This window comes from Haliaeetus leucocephalus, unplaced genomic scaffold (assembly GCF_000737465.1).
Source record: "Haliaeetus leucocephalus isolate CR32 unplaced genomic scaffold, Haliaeetus_leucocephalus-4.0 Scaffold163, whole genome shotgun sequence".
Taxonomy (NCBI): domain Eukaryota; kingdom Metazoa; phylum Chordata; class Aves; order Accipitriformes; family Accipitridae; genus Haliaeetus; species Haliaeetus leucocephalus.
Window position 1 is genome coordinate 1667619 of NW_010972599.1, and position 22604 is coordinate 1690222.

General features: G+C 45.3%; 1 protein-coding gene across 1 annotated transcript in view; it reads right to left on the reverse strand.

Moving 5' to 3' along the window:
* The window catches only part of FMNL2 (formin-like 2), a 68230-nt gene that overhangs the window by 22971 nt on the left and 22655 nt on the right, over window positions 1-22604 (reverse strand). Inside the window, exons 6-8 of the mRNA XM_010563066.1 lie at window positions 17212-17320; window positions 15939-16015; window positions 13399-13492 (exon numbers count right to left, since the gene is read on the reverse strand). Coding sequence (XP_010561368.1) covers window positions 13399-13492; window positions 15939-16015; window positions 17212-17320 — 280 coding nt within the window. The remainder of the gene's footprint in view (window positions 1-13398; window positions 13493-15938; window positions 16016-17211; window positions 17321-22604) is intronic.

A 22604-nucleotide genomic window follows, 5' to 3' on the forward strand; every position in this document is an offset into this window, starting at 1 on the left:
TGGTCTCTTTCACAGTTCAGAATTGGCTTTCTACTGTAATACAATGTAATTAGGGAGAACAACAAATTACAGGGAGGAAAAAAGAAAATTATCACCAGCTAAATGAGGAGTGAAATACATCAGCGCAACTATCAGCTGGTCAGAATTACAGAGCCCTAATACAGGGGCGTTGGCAGGAAACACAAGCAACTTGAGGGAGAAATAAGATCTAAGATAAAGCAGGTCCCAGGATACTGTTTAAATCTTATTACTTCCCAGTAGCTTTTCTGGCTCAGTCCCGCTTTTCCCAGCACACAAACGATCTAGAGTAATCCACACCAAAATCACAAAATATTAAATAAGTTGGAGCAGAGGTGAGCACCAGGAGGTGCACCCATTTCCCCATCCTCCCTACTTAGCAACTGCAACTCCCCGCTCTGTGGTGCATCGTTCAGGGCATTTTTTCTGTCCCTGCATGAACGGACTACACCGAATACCTAAGCTGTAGGGCTAGGAGCCGGTGCATGGGAGCCACCCTGAGCCCAGCCATCCCAGCTAGCCCCACCGTCCCAGCATGGTCGGATGGGAGGTGATGGGGGCAGTGCAAAGTGTCCCACTCGCACGTTCCCAAATTCACTGAGAGCTTCCTCATACCCCGCACCATGAGTTGACTTCTCACTTGCTGGATTTTGGCGTCAAACCGAGCAGCGAATTCAGGAAGAGCACAGGCATGCTCTTCTGAACAAAGCCCTAAGTGCCTGGGTAGGCACATCCGTGCACAAACGGTGTTAAATGCTGCTTCACCCTCCTCAGATGCTGGCTGTTTGCAGAGGGACAGAAGACGCTCTGAAGGAAGCTGGTTTGCTCTTAAAAGGTCCTGAAAAACAGAGTCTGCTCATCTGGAGGACTGAAACTTCCCTTCTGCTGAGGAACAAAACCCTTGGTGAGCCCAAGAGGCTCCTTCCTTCCTTCCTTCCTTCCCCAGATTTCACCCAAATGTCCCAGGAGCGTCGGGTGCTACCGATCAGGAGCAGGGGACATGGCAGTGGGACATCCAACCCCAGCTGTCCGGTTAGGGTCTGCCAGCCTCTGAGCAGCACACCCCCCAAGCCATCAGCTGCTGTTTCCCTCAGCAGCCAGCTCATGGCACAAGCAGTTATGTGAAATTAGCCAGCAAATGGTAATTAAGGAATGGTGGGAGCACTGGCTACTTCTGCTTTGGAAACTAACCTTTCTGGGGCAGGGACTGGTTCTTTGTACACATTTCTACATTTGTGTCTCCCACAAGGAGACCAAACCCCCAACTGGTGTTTCTAGATACTCCCAAAAAGCAAGTTCTTCACAAAGTATGCATTATTATTACCATTCCCATATCAGCTTCCTCTTCCTAACTGTGTCTATCTTACAGCAGGTACCTAGGCAAAGATTAAGGCACTGGGCAGACCTCACTGAAGTCACACAGAGTTTAGTGGGACCTAAACTGCTGATCACAAGATCTGCAAAGCACAGTGAGTAGTGGCCTGCTGGGTGACCTCTCGCCACGCTTTCTGCTGTCTGTTACAACTTAAAAACAACATACTTGTGGTGTACATGATACATCTTCTGTCATTCCTAAGCAAAACTGCCACAACTGGGTTATTATTCAGATATTTGTCATCAGTACCTGACGTCAGTGGGAATTCTGCTACTGGATCTCTGTGAGAAGACAGGGACACTGGTTATGATGAACTATTTGACAACATTACCATCAATGTTCATGGCCAAAATCCCACAAGATGCAACTAATGGGCTCCGTGCAGGCTCAGCAACCCCCACTCGCACAGCCTCTGGTAGGCAGGGTGCTGAAGTCACACACAAACACTTGCTAAAGTTATATTTAAATATTTCCAGCTGAACCTTAAAGACTCACAATGTAGAATAAACACACTTAAACAAGAAAGCATGCACCCTCATGAAAAACAGACTGCACTTGTTGGTCAAGCAAATTACCATGACCTTAAACCCAAAGGACTCATCTCTCTCTACAGCCTATGCCACGAAAGTGGTTTTGAAGCATTAAACACCTTTACACGGGCTGCTCCACTAGGCCCATAAAACACACACTGAGGTCTAAGATAGACTACAACAGAGCCGAGACAGACCCAGTCTTGGATGGAGCAAGTCTCCTTGGTATTGCCTGGCCTGCAGTCGTGCGAGGGGTGAAGCATACGTGACCCGTCTCTCTGCTTAGCAGAGATGGGGTCCCTGGGACACGGAAAGGACGGGTGAGTTTGGAGAGCCACTGCCATTCAGCTTCAGGTTGTAAATCTTCAGCCTAATCTCGAGCTTTTCTTCAGGAGTATTCCTCGTAAAGCCTCCCTACAGCATCAGGAATTGTCCTGCTGGGAGACCAAAGTCCAAACACCGCGTGCACATTGCTGATGGTTACAGCAGCTCCAACGAAAACTGAGGGCGGGCGAGCGAGCCCCTGCCCCAGCCTCCCAGTGTGCTGTGCTTCGCAGCGGGTGTCTCGAGAGCTGGTGTCACTGGTGAAGAGCCTTAGGCTCTGCAAAGCCACCAAATGGCCAAACTCAAAAATTCAAAATGGCCAAGAGCAACCTTGGAAAGATAGGGAGATCATCGTGAGTATTTTGACATGACTATCCTGGTTTCACAAGCGTGCATTTAAAAGCGAGAGGTGGGATAAGCACACTCCGGTGGGGACCGAGCATCTCCGCACCAGACGACGGCACCAGAGCCTGCCGGCATCGCGTCCGTCTCCCCAGCTCTCCGTGTGCAGGACCAGGAATCGTTTTGTCATGAAGAAGCCCAAGTTCATTGAACATGCAGCATTGTGACCTACTCCGGGCACTTACCACAAACGCCCCACGGGGCACCCTCTCACCACGGGCCCCCCAAAAGCACTCTTGGCAGGGTGCAGCCTGCAGGCACGCAGCTCAGCTCTGGCGTACACCCCTCCCGGGACACATACGCTTCCGTGCAGGAGCAACATGCCCTTCAGGAGGAAAAGAGATGAAATGCTGACAAGAGGCTGGCCTCTGTCAAGAAGAGCCAAAGAGAAAACCAGAATCTGGCCAGGTTTCAGGAACCTACTGGCACTGTAAGGATCAAAGGCAGCAGCTGCCCACCGATATAATTTGATTTTCGAGGCAGCTCCCACTCAAAGCAAACCCAAGGAACCCTCTCCTTCACTTGCACCACAGGCTGCTTAGATGCACTCATCCCTACGTTATTATCCCAAGCCATTTTTTTCCTACTATAGTAAACGGGATGGTATTTCAGTTCGACCAACTGCAAATTCTTCCAGTGCTCTCCGTACTCTCCCCTCCCCACAAAACAGTTAAGAGTCCACATAACAAAAGAAAAAAGTAGGTTCATCTCAACTTTGAGCATTAAACAATCACGTCTCTCTCATACCCACTTCAGAAAAAATGGAGCCGACTTGAACAAAATCATGTATCGTAGAAACAAACATAACAATGGTGCATACGATCACTAAATAAAAGCCAGAAGGACTGATTTCTGGGAAATCTAATGTAAACCGTTCCACATGGATGAGAAAAGCTGACATAAACAACTACAAGCCATTTATGGCTGACTAATTAAATTAGGGAGCAACCCGAAGTGATACAGCGCCGGCAGAGAATTGCCGATCCCGGGACACAAGCAGCCCTGGCTGGCTGGGATACAGCAGCTGATAGCAATAGGAAAAGCAACAACAACCTGCGGCTTTCGGTGGCTGCTCGCAGATATTTCACACTATCATCAGATGAGTCAGTGCTGGGAACATGTGCGTTTCAAGAGACAGCGAGCTGACTTTCATGAAATGATATAATTTATCCTGGAAGATTAAAGAGAGTGAAACTGTAGATGAAGTCTACAGCCTGAAGATTGGCCAAAATCCAAGACGAATGCTGAAATCAAATCCCACCACATAAAACCATATGTTGCCATTTATATTTGAATAAATTTCCAAGGTCTGTCATTTGAAAGTATGGCTGGGACTAAGAAAGGCTGATCTTTCTTTTATTAGCATTATTCTATGTAAGAAGCAAGATTAAACGGGTTACCACGGCTATAAAAAACCTCTGTCTCTACTTAGGCTGTGAAAAAAAACTTTTTAGGTTGCATTAAGCCCACGTCATTCTAGAAGAACAATGTGGCTTTATGGAAAACCACCCACGGAGGGTCCTTTCTCTGGAAAGCGTTTGGGTGCTAATGAAGTAAACCCATCACAGATCTATTACAAAGGTACAACACAATCCTATAAGGAAGCAAAAGGATCCATTATGAAAAGTTTAGCAATGATTATATCCATATCCACCTGGCAATGCTCTCAGGTCATACGGTTCACATCCAGACCACCCAAGAGCAACGTTCAATTACCCCACCCTCACGTTGCTCCTGCTCCAGTGGCCAGATTACTGTAAGATGCTCCAGAAAGGCAACCTGGGCAGACAGCAAAAGACAACAAGGGTATTTTGGAAAAACTGAAGATGTTTTCATGCGCAGTGTCAGGCAGAAAGTGAAAATCCAGGCTGATTGAAGCACATCCATCATCCTACCTCAGACGGTTACCTAACAACACGAAGCACAACCTCATTTTGTTGCAGAATGGAGCTCGTAACTAAACCTCACCACAAGCAAATACAGCGTGTTCCATATGGAGATGGCAGCGAACACAGGCAGTATTTCAGGCTTTGGAGCTGCAGCTTGTTGGCCAACGGTACAGAATGCACACTACGAGACACAGCTGCCAGACCGCTATCTCCTCCACATCTGGAGGACTGATGCTCCTAAGCCCGAGATGCAGTGCCCCATTCAGACACTGCAACTGCCTTGATGCAAGTGTCTGTCTGTCGGGTGGGGGAGAGAGAATGACAGCTCTGAGCTAGCAACCCATCTTCACAGAAAAGACATCAGTAAGCTCATCAGCTCACAAAATGCCCCCGTGCCAGGAGAAGTGGGTAACGCCTGGTGGTCCCCAATGCCATACAGAAAATGAAATCATTTTGGCTGGGTTTACACTTGAGGTGAATAGGGTCTGGCACGGCAAAGGCAGCTGACAGTGACCTCAAGGCAAGGAAGACAATTCTCTGAAGGGCCAAATTTAAAATACCTAAACCTTAGGAAAGGCTTTGCAATACAGGACATTTTCTGTCAGTGCAAACATTAAAATGAGCATCTACCACGTGTTGCCCAAAGGTTGTTTTAAGCTGCTCCCTCCTCCTTCAATAACCTTTTGAGTTCTGCAAGAGTGAGAAGTGGCAGTACAATTTCATGGAAATATATACTGTGTACATGAACACAGCCCATACTGGATGTGGTGTTATAAATAGTCTGATGTATATGCAGCCCAAAAATTCATGGGACACTTAGTGAACCTTTTCTCCTGTCTGTGCTCCTTTGTCCAGCGGCACAATGCTGGCTTTCTCTCCCCCACAACAGCCCACTGTGATCAGCAGATCCCACCACCGGCAAGCAGCACTCCACAGGAACACTTTGTTTGGACTGATCATGCTGACATTTTTGCAGTTTGCTGAAGAACAAAAAATCAGTTTTCCCATAAGTTACTGGTTAAGTAAACAGTTATTTAATACGTACTAGGTTAAAATACCTTTTACTTCTCTACCAGCAGGGTTACGGCGCTCTCAAAATACTGCTGCAGTGCAAAAGACAACAAATGCATTTACATTTTCTAGCACTTGCAAACAGTTTCTTCTAGTACTGAGTTATTATAATGGCCCGTAAGAATAATTCAGAACTGCTGTTTTCAGTGCCACCATTCATTATTCAAATAGAGAAATCTGACTCTGAATTAAGCATTGTGAAAATTGAGGGCTGAACAATATTGTCTCACTTTGCCAGAGTGAAAACTGATGGAGGTAAACAATGAGGTTCATTTGCCATGCCCCCGCCTTTCAGCTCGCTGCCCAGCAATTCAGATGAACCCAGCCTCTGTAAGCTCAGCATTAATAGTCATAACCAGGCGATGCGTGAGGAGATTGCAATTCTTCTCACCTGTCAGATATTTCAGAGCAGCAAACACATAAGTCAATTAAACTGATGTCAAAACAAGAAGGAGCGCCGGCGTGCTGGACCCAGCCCCTCTCTCATTCCTGATCTCCAACAAGTGAGGCCAGCTCTTCTCTCCCCAGCACGTGGGGAAGTTCAGATGCTGGAATAACCACCAGACGATGAGCTTCCCAAAAGTTTTCTGGATTATCTGAATTCCAATTTATTTTTTGGCATTTCTTCTTGTCTTGGAGCAAAACGAGGTGGTTTCTTGAAAGCTATGGTTCATCTTAGGAAAAGCACCTCAATTCCATTGTTATTTTTAAATACTAAAATTATTTCCCATATGGAGAAACACACAAGCATACACTCAACTTACTGAATTCAATTATTCTGGTATATGCTTGTATAATAAGCAAATTAACTGCTTTGCTGGATTAGAGCCAAAGTCAGGAATTGTTCCCTGCAGAGAGCCAGGATTATTTCTGGCTGGCTTTCTGTCTCACTACAGATCTCAGTCAATTCTTTTGCCTCCTCGGTTTGGATCCATTTTAAAACTACTATTGTGCTTATTAAAAAAAAAAAAAAAAAAAAAAAAAAAAAAAGGGGGAGAGTCCTCTGGTCTTTTCCCAGAAATATTTAGTTGTTATTAAAGTAAATTCTCCTATGTTTAAAATGGAGATTAACGAAAAGCCGCATAAGGATCTAAGATTGTGCTCCTTAAAAACATTAGTTCAGAGTGCTGTGAAGTATATTCAAAAACTGACATTTTCAGATCTTCACTAAAGCTGAGGAAATTAATATTTGCAAAAAAACCCAAAATTGCTTTGTAACCGTTTTCATTATGCAATCACATTAGTGCTGCTGGGTTGCAATTTTTTTCAACAGATCTGTAAACTTACTGAACCTATTTGTTTATTGGCTGCTACGCTTTCAGTAAATGAAAAACATGTAAACCATGTAAATAAAACAGCTAACTAGAAATGCCGCAAAAATTTTCAATTTTGAAGCAAGGCCACAAGTGAGTTGGAGAACAGCTTTCTGCACTCATAGCCTCAACAAGCTTTAATTCTGTTGAACCAGAACTTCTGTGTTAATTCTATTTCTGGATGTTCTCACCAGATTTCATAACCTTGCTCACAGTTTGCCAGTCCACATTATTTCTGTGCCTTAGCTCTAAGGAATCCTCATTTAGGTTTGGTAATGCTGTGATAGCCTGCGACCAAATGTGCAGTCTCTAAGCTGGGGAAGGGGTGTATTTTGGGTGGTGGTACCCAAAATAACTCACAGGCGGTCTCACCGCCTGCTTCCCAGTGACACCCCGCGATGCTGCCCGAGCCCTGCGTGCAATTAGGCTAATTCAGGTATTTCTGGGGATATATGGTGCACTAAAACCTTTGCCTCCAGGCTCTGTCAGTGACGTCTTCTTCCAACTAAAGAGAAATGGGCTGAGAGATTCTGACTCTGACTGTAGGCAGAAGTACCTTAAAATTAATCCAAGAGTCAAGGGTGTGTATATATATATATACACATGGGTGTATGTATATAAACACAGATATATAATGAGCAAAGCATTACCCAATTTTTACTAGGAACACACAACCGTAAGAAACTTTACCATGAAGCAGACCTAACCCATAGCACAGCTCGGAGCTGGCCCCTGAGGAGTCAGAGCCACAGTCTCCATCAGGGCAGCACCTGACAACGTCGTTATCGGGTTCCCATCCTCGCTTGCTTCAGGCTCCCTGGGAAGGGGCTCCGAGAAAGAGCTGCCCCCAGTTAACAGGTACACTGCTCATCAGTAGAACATAACGCAGGTCAGCCGGGAGAGCAGAAACTCCTTTTTGAGCTCTGCTTCCAAGAGGAACGCAAAGCAGCATGGGGTTTCAGCGCTCAGATTAGAAAAGAGAGAGAAAAATGCACAGCGAGTTTAAAAAAAACGCTCTTGTACCCGAGGGATTGCTCTGCCAAGGTGTGAGCCGGAGCCCGACCCGCTGGGATTGCACAGGCAGACACCACGCTGCCCAGCCTCCATGCAAATATAGGGCCAGCCAGCAATCAGCTGTTTGTTAGAGTTCAGTCCTTCGAAATTTCCCTGTTGACTATTTTGCTACATTTAAAATGTATTTTTTTCCCCAATTCAAAATGCCAGCCACGCGGAAAGCGGAATTTTCCCACACGCTGTCTCACACCTCCTGACCAAGACCCGGCAGGGTGCAGGTGACTGAAACTACAGCTGCCCTCTCAGGTGGAAAGTGCTGGGGTTTTCAACCTGCTGAACACACCTTTATCTCACCATAAAAATCTTGACCTGAGAATAGTGGTCTTGGTTATCCTCCTATTCTTTTTCTCAGCTCTGTAAAACCTTCTTCTTCTTCCAACCAGTATCAACTGCAGCAAAACACTTCCTACGCAATTCGCTCTCGGCATACAAGTGTATTAGAAGTATCCAGTCAATGGCAGTGACGACTGCAAGATCTTCTCAATCTGTAGAATCTCATCCACATGAAAACATCCTTCCTTGACGAGGCAGCAATGAACAAAAGCGTTTTGATTATGGTAAGATGTCAGTAGAACAACAGAGAGCAAGGGCAGCTTTGGAACGATGCTTGGTTTGGGTCCTGAGTGAGTTACCACCGCGTGGCTATGCTGCGGTTTAAGGAGCACCATCTCCACACCATGTCTGTGCGACGTGAGCAGAAGCCCACCGTGCTGGCTCTCACCATTTCTGATGGCTGCGGGCAGATTCACCAGGACACCAACACACCTAAGCTCCAGCGCAACATGCTTTTGTGAACTCAAAACAGCATTTCCAGGAAAGAGTAAGGGGAGTAAGCAATGAGATAGTAGTAAAATGAAGTTTTATTATTGGCAGTGAAAGACGGCAGCTTAATTCTCTGTATACCCACACATACAATTACACTATTAAAATGAATTAACTACTCTGAGTAAGCGTCAGGAAAATATATCTTGTTTTGTAACAGTGCACTCAGCCTGCTTCAATTTAAATGGGGCACAAGCTCTCAGCATCTGTCTGTGACCCTCGGAGCTCCCCCAAAGCTCTCTTGCGGCTAACTCCGCTCTCCTTTTCTTCCCCTGGCATTCTGCTGAAGTGCATTTGCTTGTCCTGCAACGCAAATCCCAGGCAACTCGGATAAAATCGCGTAGCCAGTTCTCACAAATCCATGGAAACAAGCACAAAGGCCCGGGAACGCCGCTAAGGAAGCCCACTGGCAAGTGGGTAAAGGCCGGGGTCGCAGCCGTGCCGAAGATGGGATATCCCATTCAAGCAGCATTTGCCTTCAGTGCGAGGCGCTGGGAATACGAGGTGGCTGCTAACAGAACCGGCAACGGGCCAGAAAGTATCAAAAAAGATAAGGGAATAGCCAAACAACCCAGCTATTCCCATGGGCTACCTGTGGCACAGTGACTCCAAACTATTTCCCATAAACACAGCAGAATTCAGTCAAGCATCGCTCAGAAAAAGCAAGTTTTCCAGCTGCAGAATGCCACGTCCTGTAGGCAAAGGCAAAGCCCTGCTCCCACCGACGGGGCTGAGTGGGAGCCTGCAGCACCACCCCGACCTCCTGGGACTTCTTCTGCTCCGGGACCTTTCAGAAGCTGTTTGAAGCCTGATGACACTGAGAGCGGCTGCAGCCAACCCAAAATGTCTTCTGGCCTTCCTGGCTAGTGGAACTTCTCATAACCAAGGTCTGACCGTCCTGCAAGTACAAACTTCGCCAGGCAATGAGGCTTTTCTTGACGTAGAGGCTAAGCAGCACCTGGACTCCAAAAGCAGTAAGAGTTATGGAAGTAGCATTTTTGAAAAGAGAAACATGGGATGATGTAAAATTCCACCTTGCCCAGGAACAAGCAGGGACAGGTCTTCACAGTTTAATTTGAACTTTCTTTCCTGTTTAGCCCAGACCAAGACCTCTTGAAAACGGATGAGCTGAATTTAGGCTGGAAACTGGGGACAATCCACCCAACATCTGCACTGCCTGGAAGGAATGACCAAACCCAGAAGGTGCATATACATTTGGGGCACTTCCCTCTCGGAGAGCTGGAGTTGCCGTTCTGTCAATGTGGAATAGTTCCCAAAACATAGAGCAGGCAGCAGAAAGCAGACACGTGCACCACAAGAGACTGACCTAAACCACTCCCTGCTTGTACTCAACATGCAAACTCCTTCAACATCACAGAGAACACAAAGGAGAAATACAAAGACGGATGAGAAACTAATACTGGTGTCTCCCTTAAAATTACTGATTCATTCCATACAATATGGATGAGGATTTCACTGTAACCGCTTTCTGCCTTATGGCAAAATTAAAAAAAAAAAAGCATTCAACAGCTCTGCCACTCACTGGCCTGAAACAGGGGGCTCGCGTTTCCTACCACCAGTGTGACTGCGTGAAGCCTGGTTTCCTCAGCTCCGATTGCCTTTCCTTCCATCCATCCCAGCCTACTCCTTCCCTCTGCTGGTCTCCATTCGCCGTCAATAACAACGGTTCCAGATTTTTCTTCTCCTGTTAAGTTCAGCTTTATTCAATTCCATCGCAAGCTCCTCATTTGTTGTACGTTCTCGGTGGCTTCGAAACAGCCCTGTGTTTCTGTTTTCAGAAGTGACCTGTTCAACATGATCTTAACCCTGTAGTGAAAAGCAAGCACCGGGCTATGTCTGTAATGCACAGAGCTGAGTCCCCTGCAAAGAGAAACAACCTGTGCACAAGAATCAACGATTTCAGGTGAAGTAACTGGACAAGAATAATTTTCAAGAGACAGCTTAACAAAACAAACCGTCCTCCATTTGAATATCTCGAGCCCAGCCAGAAAAAGTTTGGCCTGTAAAATCATTTTCAAATGAAAAGTCATTTTCAAAAAGAATTCTTGACAAGATTCAAATCAGCTGCGGTCTTCCAGCTCAGTCAGACCCTGGGAACCAAATTCTGTTCTCATTTACATCAGAGCAAAGCTCAAAGTCTAATGAAATATTTGATGTTCACCCTGATGTAAATGAGAGCAGAATTTGGTCCAAAATATCCTGTTTTCCCTACTGACTTTATTACAGGGTGAGTGTTAGGCAGGAGTTCAGATTTCTTTTGAAGTTATTTTATGGCAAGGGGATAGACTGGCAGAGATCTAGTTTGACTAGTCTAATCTGTCCTAAATATGCACACAGTGTCTGATGAAAGAACCACAGAGAAGCTGTGGCAGCCCTGCAGTGCATAGTTACAGAAGCCACACAAATATGATTGAGCTTACAGCAATTTGAATTGGAAGTATACTGCTAGAAATCTAACCCTGGGTACTTTACATGTCAGCAACTCAGAGATTTTTAATATACCAGCTGAATGAGTTATAAACATGAAAACCTGAAACCATTACTGAAAACTTGCCCAGAAGGAAACTGGAAAACAACAGCACAGAGCAAGAAATAAGCAGCATAATTGGATAAAGCAAAGAACAGCTAAATGCAGAATTGAGAAAGGTAAAATCCCCTCCTTGCACGCTCACTTCACCTGCAACATCTGACAGTTCCACTATAGCAAATGACTTGATCAAACACAAACAGGAATGGAATAAATACATAATGGCAGACAAACTGAATGTGTTACATTGGAATTTTTGAATGTCAGCCCGAGAAAAGAGAGGTGATAGAGCACTTGGAAGAAAATGAAGGAGCAAAACCTCGACTAAAGATGTCAGGAGGGTAAGAAAGCAAATGGGACTTTACACATCCTTCCCTGTGACATGCAAAGGGCCTGTTTAATGAGCCTTACAGACTGTCCCGACCAGTGGTATTTTAGCTGTAGTCATTTGCCCAACTTATCAGTCATCCCTCACACCACCCTCCCTAATGAGTCATATTTCTTCTATAATAGAGTAGTAATAAGCCAGAAGAACTTAAGCCTGGAATAATAACATTGTACTTTGCATGTTTACAGTGCTTTTCCTATTTAAAGCACTTCTCTCATATTACCCAATTGTTCTTCATAACAAACTCATCTGCATTTGCTTCTGTGATTCCTTCATTTCACAAAGGTGCAAATAAAGACAAAGATACCGGCAGCTTGCCCAAGGCTACAGATGAATAAATGAAAGAACCAAACTATACTTTCCAGTTCCCATTCTGTGCCTGCATTAAAGGACTGCAGACCCTTCCCCAGCTGGAAGCAGAACGTCTTATTTCCATATTCTGACCATCCCTTCCGCTGGTGTAACCCAGGAGCAAGGCTTTCTCCATGGTCACACAACACTTCCAACTCGACTTCCACTTCATCGCCAGCAGCCGTGCCATTCCCATTACCTCTGTCCTCGGGTAGCTCTACATACACAACACAGCTCACAGCTAGGACGGGTCTGGTCTTGCAAAGCTGGGGTTTCTACAACAGGCCCACACTGGAGATTACTTCAAACCTTTTGCTCTGGCTCTGTATAATGATGAGTGCCTCAGAAATACAGTTATTTGTCTACAACATGCAAATATTTACAGTGGATGTAAATCAGAGATTGGTATCTCCCCACCAGAAATAATTCCCAAAACACAAAAAGTTAAAAAAAAGATCAAGAACTTGGCTTGTTAATCATCTGCATTAACCCACTTACAGCAACAGTGGCATTAAGGAAAAACATGCTACATGTTTATACACAGTCCAGTTGGGACTCATCAAGTCTAACAATTTTTGAGCTTGTAAGTCTAGATTCAATTTTCTTGAATAATAAATCCACACATATATCCAATATTCAAAATAAACTAGAACAGCAGCTTTCTAGGACTTGATTCCCACACTAGCACTTCTGAACTTTCATAGGATGTTCTCAAATCCCATTAACCGCTGTATGCAAACGTGATATGCTTGAACGTGTATCACCTATGAATGACAGTCTTGCCCTACTTGAGCCTATTGGAATACCTGTATTAATTTCAGCAGTCAGTGTTCCATCACGAAGACTTGATTTTGTAATTTTTTCACAAATTAAATTCCTACTGATAGTAAAACCAGGAGTTTTGCCTTTCAAGGGCTTGTGTAAATATGGCTTTGAAAACAGGAGGTCTAATACACCATTCCTGGTTGTTTCAGAGCCAGAACTGGAGTAAAGCTCTCAAGATCTCCATTAGTTTTCCACTTCAGGGACACAGCTCGACTGACCAAAAGGTAAAGGGAGCAAATCACAGTCTGGATTCATGTTGTTGGGATTATGGCTCTTTTACGCAAACACGATCAAAATGATGGCATAGACACCACTGTCTACTTCTTTGCAGCTCAAAGTGACTATGGGAAAATCTGCAGTTTATGGAAAATCCTTACTCTACGAATTTAGCTGAATGAGAAAGCTCTAGCCAATAGCAAGAGAACTATCGACACGTGCACCAAATTCTAATAAAGCAGAGTAACGTACCTCCTTAAAGTTATCGAATGCAGATAAAATGATTTCATGCCCTCCTCTGACGAGGCAAACAGCTGCTAAAAGTTCTAGGACAAGGGCCTTTGTCCTGTGAAGAAAAGAAACAGTGACAGTCAATGACCACCACGTGCTGAACCACCTTCTTTCTACTTGCTTGCAAAACAGATGTGGAGACACTGGGAGATGTAGTTTGCATCCCGTCTATTTTTAATCCCTTGAAACTAGTAAACTTGCAAGATGCATAAAGCTGAGCATCATCTGATCCAGGGCGTTTTGACTCTCCCAGGATCATGCAGTTTTCCCCCATTTAATGCTTCTCAGAACATGCAAAAATTTAAATCAGATTATACTTGTGGAAATTCAAGCAAACCAAAGGCAGTTGCATAACTCTGGTAAAGGCAAACCACGTCAACCTTCCACAGCTTGTACTCCAGAGAGCTCACCTGCACAAACCCAGAGAGGAGGCAGTTTTACACAAGCCAGGATCACTGCACATCAGCCATTAGTCAGCTGTCTTCATCGCAATGCAGCCCACTTCCTCTGAGCCCAGTTTTTATAATGAATGTGCTTATAATTCAAATCTGTATTTTTCCTGATACAAATCTGAATTATTTTCTATGGTAATTTGTATTATTCATAGCCACACACAAAAAAATTAAAAAAAAAAAATAAAAAAAAGACGTGGTTCACTGAAGTAACTATAGGATGCCTTAGCACATCTTTCCCCTCTTGAATCAGAAATCTGGGCAACTGATTGACAGCAGTGCTAACACAGGCATGTTAATGAGAGAAGACAACAGATTACTGAAAGAAAAGCATGCAATAGACTCAGTGTAACTCCAGTATAAATAATCCCCAGTACTTTTTTATCAGGTTCACGTAAGGCAAAAGCACCAACCGGACTTTATAGTCAGATGAGCTCTGAGCAGATAGTCAAATCATGCAGACACATATGAAATTAGTCTCATGCTAAAGCATTGACTCAAACCAGATGTTACAGAAAAAGAAATACCTTTCGGCTTTCAAAGTGTCAAGGTTATCTTTGGAAATCAGATAAAATGTTCACTTTCCTAGGAAATTTTAAATGTATCATTTTCAATTCTTACTCATCAATTATTTTTTTCCTGCCACAAGAAGAAAATCCAAGCTCTTTCAGACAGGGTCAAGGAGCTCTGACTACAGATCTTCAGTAATTTCCCCTCCAAGGGCAGGCTATGAGCTGTGTGTGCGGAGAAAGGGGAGGGCGATCTCCGTGAGCGGAGAGCCCAGGGGCATGTCCAGGTCTCCGATGCTGGCCGGAGCGCTCACCCACCGGCTGCCCACACATCTGGGGTGGGATGGGGAAAGAACAGTTACGGCTGCGTTGGCGGCATCCGTTTGGGCACAGCCAGAGGAGATGGAGTCCCTACATCCATCCTCCGCCTGGCCTGCCCACTCCTGCAGCACTTAGGTCTGCAGGTCCAGGGATGGGATCAGCTCTGCAGCATCGCTCAGAGCAGCTGCTTCCCTTTCTGCACATCTCAGCCAACCCTAAGCACTCAAACCTTTGGTTTCTTCAGTCATCACGATGAGCCTAAAACAAATTAGGTTTTGAACATCACTAACGTTAAGTTTTGTCTTCAGATTATTTTAGCCACATTGGAAAGCTTCCCCCCCCACCCCCAATAAACAGAAATCTAAATAACCCACTTCTTTCAAAGATGAAAACTTAGGCTTTCTCTTGATCACCTGATTCCCAGGCACAGGACACCAAAAATGATAAAAACAATGAACATCCTATATCCTTCCCATTTATCCTGTGCCTAGGCTTGCTGACTTAGGGCTAAATAAAAGAAAGGAAGGAAATACCTACTTCTATCAGGACAAGATTTCAAGCAGTGCACTGTAAGGCAAGCGGACAGCCTAAGCAAAGGCTATATATATCTATAGTGCTGTTTAGTTTTGTCTCATCCCCTGGTTTTACCTTTCCTTGCAAACATCAGTATGTCAGATTTGGTTTCGTTAGACATGCAAGAGGTCTGCAGCTCCAGGTTTTGCTGGAAGTGGCTGCCAGGGTCACAAGTGTGTGTGGGGAGAGGAGGGGGGACAGCCTCGCAGCCATCACTTCCACTGTGCAATTACGACATTATTGCTGTGGCTGAACAGCAACCTGACACAGAACAAAAATGAAACCCTCTCTCAAAGAAATTCAAACCTAAGGATGCTTGAGACAAAATTTTGTAAAGAAGATTTTCCTACTCTTCAGGAAAATCCCATGCTAAGCTGCTCATTATCAGCAGGGTCTTCTTTGCATTGCAATAGAGCTCAAGCACTTATGCAGTGGACTTTCAGCTGAAGAGTCAGTAGGCTTCTAAAACCAATAGAACTAGGTGGCAATTGCTCATCTATCTGCACCATTACACAGATTTAATCTGATTCAGAATGAAGTCTGATTTTTGCTACAGGTTTGTGCATACATGTACCCCTGAAAATGCTTTTCCAAGTACTCTTTACTTACCTACTTCTTAAACTCTCTAAAAGCAAGTACAGCCTACCTGGGATTCTTGTTGTTCAAACTTAGTGCAATTTCATTAACGGCATGTGGATGCGACATGACCATATTGAATCCATACTGAAAAGAGAAGGGGAAAATATTGTTTCAGTTTCAAGACTGAAATTATTACTTTTAAAATCCAACGAATTACGTATCTCTGACCAGATCTAGTGGCAGTCTTTCACAGTGCTGTAAGCCAAACAAAACGTTGTCGAGTTTACCAAGTCAGCCGGAACATTTCCATCTACCACCGTGCCTAACAACTTCTCTGCCACTAACAGTGTCCAAAGTGCTTGCTTTGGCTGCTCCTACACCACTGCCAACCCCTCTGCTTGTCCTTTCCGCCCTCCAACCCCTTTTTAATTCTGACAGTCAAGTGCATCATTTACTCTCTAAAGAGGAATTTGAAATTCAGCTGCCAAAATTGCTTCTTTTCCAGTGTGCATGCTGCCATAAAGCGACTGCATCATGCAGTTATTGCACGAGTACTGCTGGCTTTGCTCTCCAAAGATGAAAAAAGAATTGCTTTGGAAAATACTGTATTGGTTATTAGCATGAGATCGTTGTTTGCATCCTTCCCATCAGAGGTAAAACACAGTGTAAATCCCAGAGTTCACATACACAGCAGTGTTACAAATACCTCGTACAACTGTACAACTCATAACAAAGGTGTTCACCACAGCCTTTCCTTGAAGCACTTAACTTTTAGCTGTTACTGTTTTAGCAAAAAATCCCGAGTCTCTGAAGCTACCCGGGCATGCCATATGATCACAGCATCCCACTGAAGAGGAAAAAAAACTCATGAAAATAAGATTAGCTTTGGTCTAGTTTATTCTCTGACTTGCAGTTATTGCAATTACCTTGCCATAAACACGTAACAAGAGTGAAAGCTTAGATTTTCCATCAGTGTATAGCTCTTCTGAAAAATTCTCATATTTCCTAAGTGTTAGCACCAAATTCTGAGACAAATTATAACTTCAGTTGTGCAGCTGCATGTCTAATCAGTTAGTGCAAACTGAGCCCATCACTGCAAACAGGAACTGGCCCAATACGCACACGTTCTTATCTACATTTGTCTTCACATCTGTACTAAATCAGCTGCATGGGTACACAAGGACAGTGTTATATTGCTTCCCAGCTACACTGCCTAAGAATGAGTAAGAATTTAAACTTTTGCATCAGTGTTACCTTAACAATTCACCACTAACCTTTTCCTCCCCCCCCTCCCAACAACAAAATAGTTACGTGGTCCAAAAGAACAAAAAGGGAAATACCTGGTAATTCATTATGGCCCGTAAACACATGATGCAGACATGAACATCATCTTTTTTACTCACTAATCTGGAATTTTTTAGTGTTCTTCGACTTGGCAAGGTGTTATACCTGCAAACAAAAACAGCTCTCATCAATCACAAGACTATTTTTAGGTGGTAAGAATAAAGGAATGGAAATACTCCACTGGGTGAAAATGCAGACATCTTTCAGTTGTGCAGAGGATACAACCGTCGGACAATACACATGCAAATAAAGCAGAAAAAAGGTCACGGGCTGTTTACGTTGGCAGCGTACGAAGCCCCAGATGCACGGCTCTACAACTGCCCGCTGGCCACCGCTGCCCAGCCCAGGGCCGGCAGACACCACGAGCTGCCGGTCTCAGCCCTTCCACCCGGCACAGCCGATGCCACCAGCCACAGCACGACCCATCCAAAGCCAGGTACCTCCATCTCTCGTGGCATGCAACGGGGAAAGAACGATCCACCCGCAAGCAGAGGTATTCCGGATTTTCTTCCATGCACTTTACTCTGCACGAGCAACGGCACAGACTTTTAATGGAACTGAACATTCGTAGGCATCAGCAAATGTATTAATTCGCGCTGCACTTCATTTAAGAATGGTGCCTCTCTTCTATTCTGCAGCTGAGCGTTCTGAAAGGCCTCCAAATTATTTAAGGAAAATACAGCCCTTAGGAACTTTACTCAAAACAGAGGCATTAATTATTTTAATTGTAACCCTTAACTGGTAAATCAACCTTGAATTCAATTAAATAAGTACACGGAATAAACACAAAGGGAAATCTTTAAATCTGTCTTTTCTATGGCATAGTAAATGAAAACCACATTTCAGCTCTTCCCGAGATACTGCTTATTTTCTTTAAGAAAAAACATGCTTCACGAGCTGAGCACAGGAAATTGGAGACAAACTGCCATACAAAATACATATATGTTCTTACATATGTGAAATTGAATAAGCAACAAGACGATTATGATTATGGTCAAAAAACTCTTTTGACAGTGATCCACTGACTGGTGTAACGGGCCGATGGTGTCCACGGTGCCGCCGCACCACCCTGGTGAGCCCGGGGAGCAGCACACCACAGGACAAGCCCCATCCAAACTGCGGGGGGTCTGCAGGGCCCCCCCGGCTGTGCCAGGGACACGGAGGTTTCTCTGCAAAGCTGCGCAGGCTGCCCTGAGCAGCTCTAGCCGGCGGCACCGCAGGCGATGCTGACAGCGAAGGTGAAGTTTGGTGTTTGGGGTTGGAAAAATACATTATTTATCCCGCTCTCCCAATTTACAGCATAAAAACAGCCTGCAGAGGAGGTCCAGGCAGGTTCTCAATTAGTCACAGGGCTGCAGCATCCAGAGATTTGCTCCTGATTTACACCTATGCAGGTGAGAGCAGAGACCAGAAGGGTATCAGCTCGCCGGCTCAGAGGCTAACGAAACCTCTAGACAGGCACAGTAATCCTTTTGCACTTCCAACTATCATACTCGGGCCTGAAAATGGAGGAAGAAAGAATAAAAATCTGCTGATAGGAAGACAGAAAGGAAAATAACGTGATGCACGTGCAGTGATGTGCAAATTCTGACATTTGTTAGGCAAAGAGCAGCTCCACTGGGGAAGGAAAGAGAAATTCATAGGTGAAGCTTGACTGGTGGAGTAAATAAAACCTCCAGTAAAAACAAGGCTTCTTCAGACAACTGCAGCTGGCTTCACACTTGCCAATGCCACCTTTGCAGCCTGGAGAACATACACAGGAAGGCTTTTCTTCTCTTTGATTCAGGAAAACAACTGCAGTGGGGAAAGCTTCTGGAATACAGCATCCTTAGCTCTCACCACAGACCCTAACCAGGAGTTAAACATACCAGTGCTGGTACCAGCAATGACTCAAAGCACAAATGCAAACACGCTGAGGCAGGGCGAGAAGGTGAGCTGGAGAATGGGAGAGCTTCCAAGGGACACGCAGACCCAGGCTTTTCCATCTAAGAACTATCCCAACACTCCAAGAAAGTATGAGTGGCATGGAGGGAGTCAACAGGGAATGATCTGTCATTATTTCTCGTACCATGGGAACTATGTGGCATCACATATAATTATCAGGTGACAGGATCAAAGCAAACCTGGTAATTTTTGAGGCACTCCTCCACACAGTGCTTCGGAGAGCGGGAGTTCTTCAGCACAAGTGCTGCGGAGCCCAAAGCCTGGCATAGGCTTCAAAAGCACTTACACCAATTCACAGAGGAAAAAATCCATCAAGAACTATTAAACACAATCCTGATCCTTCGATCAGGATGCTTAAATCTACAGACTGCTGGAAGCAGGAGCATGAACCAGGAGAAACATCATTGGATATGTGCCTTGCTCGTACTAAGCAAGTGCTCTAAGCATCTCGTGAACTAAGTGTCTGCTCCCGGGCAACGCCAGAGAGGGTATTAGATACGGCTTTGGTGTTACCACACTTCACTGTTTTCCTCTTTCTTTCCTCTGCATATTTTGAGTGCATTTGGTGGGTTGACCTGTTTATTGCTGACGCTACTGTGCAGTTACTTGTCTAACCCATGCTACTCATTTTGTTTAAAAAAAGAGGTGTAGCTTTAAAATCAGTGATTACATTATTATTATTATTAATAATAGTAAAGACTAATAATAAATACGTGAACAAGTAATAACAGACTTGTTTTATTCTGACTCACTAGCTCACTCTCCGACACAAAGAATGTACTTGCAAATTTTCTCACTTTAAATGTACAAAACGAATGAGGTAGCTTGTACGAGGGTCTGGATGTCTCATGTGCCGGGCAGTGATTACAGCTCAGCAGCACCCTTGCTGTGTCTGCCTGTGCAGCTGTGGGAGCCTTCCCTGCTCCGCAGCTCCGGTGCGGGACAAGAGCGGAACGCGTGGCGAGCTCCGGAGCGCGGTGCCAAACCACCCTGCCCACGGAGAGCCAGCGACTCTCAGGCTTCAGCAATTACTTCCCTTTGCTTTCATTTTCCAGGAGCGCCGAGATGAAAGAAACCCCAAAATTCAAAGCAGAATTCAGTCAAACAGCTTTTTTTTTTTTTCCCCCGTATATATGAATGCATAAATCAGCTCAGGGCACTCCAGACGGATTTAGGGTTTGCGGGAAACGTGACCTAGTTTTGCGTGAGAACAGCGAGCAGTTAAAAGCACGGGAGCTGGGTTTCGGGGACAGGACCCCGAGGAGGGGCACAGGCTGTGTCTCGGAGGACTGGGACAGGATTAGGCTGCTCCCCACGCTGCGGGGCTGTCCTGGCCAGCCCCAAACCACCACAAGCACTTTGGATGGGGTGCTGCACTGCACCTCGCACCTGGGTTCGGGACACTTTGTCCGGCTGCTCCTGGTGGGAATGGGGCCAGCCAAGGAGCTCCAGCTAGGGCGGTCCTGCCTGCATCCCCACGGATGGGGTGACTGGCCAGGCAAAGACCCTCCGCTCAGGGACTCATTTGTCTTCCAAACCTCCCTTCCCAAGACAAAAGAGGAGCAGTGCGACCTTTAGTTGGGAGCCCTACGTTAAGTCTGAACTGGGACATGTGGAAGCACTGCCAGTGTTGGCTGGAGAATGTGTAACCACACTGCACTAGTGTATTTCCATACAGTCCATTCACTAAATATGAAAAAAACTCCAATAAAAAGATTTAAAAGTCATTTCTAGTCATACAGGGATAGTTCCTACAATGACTTACCTCAGTTTTAAACTACTAAAGGCTGCATACATTATTTTCCTTTAAATTTTAAATAAGCAGAGTAATTAGATCTTTATCATGCCACTGCTAGAAGGAAAAAAAAAAAAATCTTCCTCAGCACCTGGTGTATCAATTCCTTAAATTTCAGAATGCCTTTAGACATCTGACAGAGTTTTGTCAGCTGTAACAAATGGGAGCAAGTCTCCTTAAACTAATAAAAGATGACCATGAAGTCAGAATTTGGCATTTCCAACCGCTTGGGGAGCGAGGAGAAACAGAATCGGGGAGCAAGCATACTCTACAAGGCAGCAGGACCCTGGAGCACGCTGGGTCCGATGTCCCTGGGAACTCAGCTTGGGATCCAGCCACTTGGACGGAGTCTTCCCAGGCTGAGAGATGCTCCTCTCTACACCTCTCACTACCCGCGTGGCTTTCCGGGCACCTAATCAAACCCCCGCACCACAGAGCAATGCAGGCACCAGAAGAAAGGTTTGAGATGATGACAATATTCGCCTCTTCTGAAGAGGTGGAGAAACCCAACAAGGGCTGCGGACCTCCCGTATGGCACTATCTGCCCACAGCCAAGAAAACTGCTGTTTTGAAGCCTGGAGATATTCACCTGGAAATTCTCAGGACCAGCCAAATAGGCAAAGTTAGGGGTAGCTGCTGTGTTCTCCCCCCAGAGCCCAAGACGACGCTCACCTCTGGGGACTCTGCCCCAGGGCAGGTACCCAGCTCCAGCCCCAAGCTGCACACCTCGCTCTGTCCTCTCTCCGCAGCAGTCCTTCTGCCTTCCCCACCATCCCGCACATCCCTAGTTGGTGGTGCGTTATTCAGCGATATCATCGGTGATATTCAGATCCCACACTGTCCGGCTCACAGAGCTTCCACCCGTGTTAGTTTACAATTAGACTCAGAAATGGGTGCAGAATATGAAATCGAGAGCTGCAGTGCAGAGAAAATATCTCTAGCACAGATGGGATTCTGCCCTAGATTTAGATCGCTTCCCTTCAGCAGATGCAAATTTCTTCACACAGACATGAATGCCAAGAATTAATGAGGATTTTTTGTACAGAAACTCTTTTACGACGACTCTGCACGCTGGAACTAAGGCTCAAGACGCTTTCTCTGTATTAGAGGCAATTGCAACAACCCCTGATGTTATGTGTTTCCTTCCTAAAGGCAGGGCAGACTGGCAGTAGCTCTAACACCTCCCTTTATGTGACATGAGCCAAGCCAGGGTGGATGATCTTCTTTTGCTTTTATTTCATTTCTTGTTACTAAACATTAGGCTGATCTGAGCATCTGGATGAATCGTTGGTTTTGATTTCCTGTCTGCTGCAGGTCAAAGATTATGTCACCAAGAGTATATTTATCCTGGTAATTAAATTCAGATGGTTCCTCTTTTATTTCCTCTGCCCCTCCTTTAAAGAAGAACTATAAAACCTTACTTCTGAAAAAAGCAGAAACAGAAAACCTGACCATGTGCAAGCCCCTGCAGCGTGTAATGCTTTCCTCCTGCCAGCCACCAGCGGCGGGTACGGGATGTCACACGTGGGGAGGGAGCTGCTCCACAGCTTCGTGCCTTTGCTGCTGGAGGCTGGAGGGAAGTAGGCAGGGTCTGGCGTTTCCACAGCCGGGACACTGCACCCGCGTGGGAAAACCAACAACCGTTAAAAG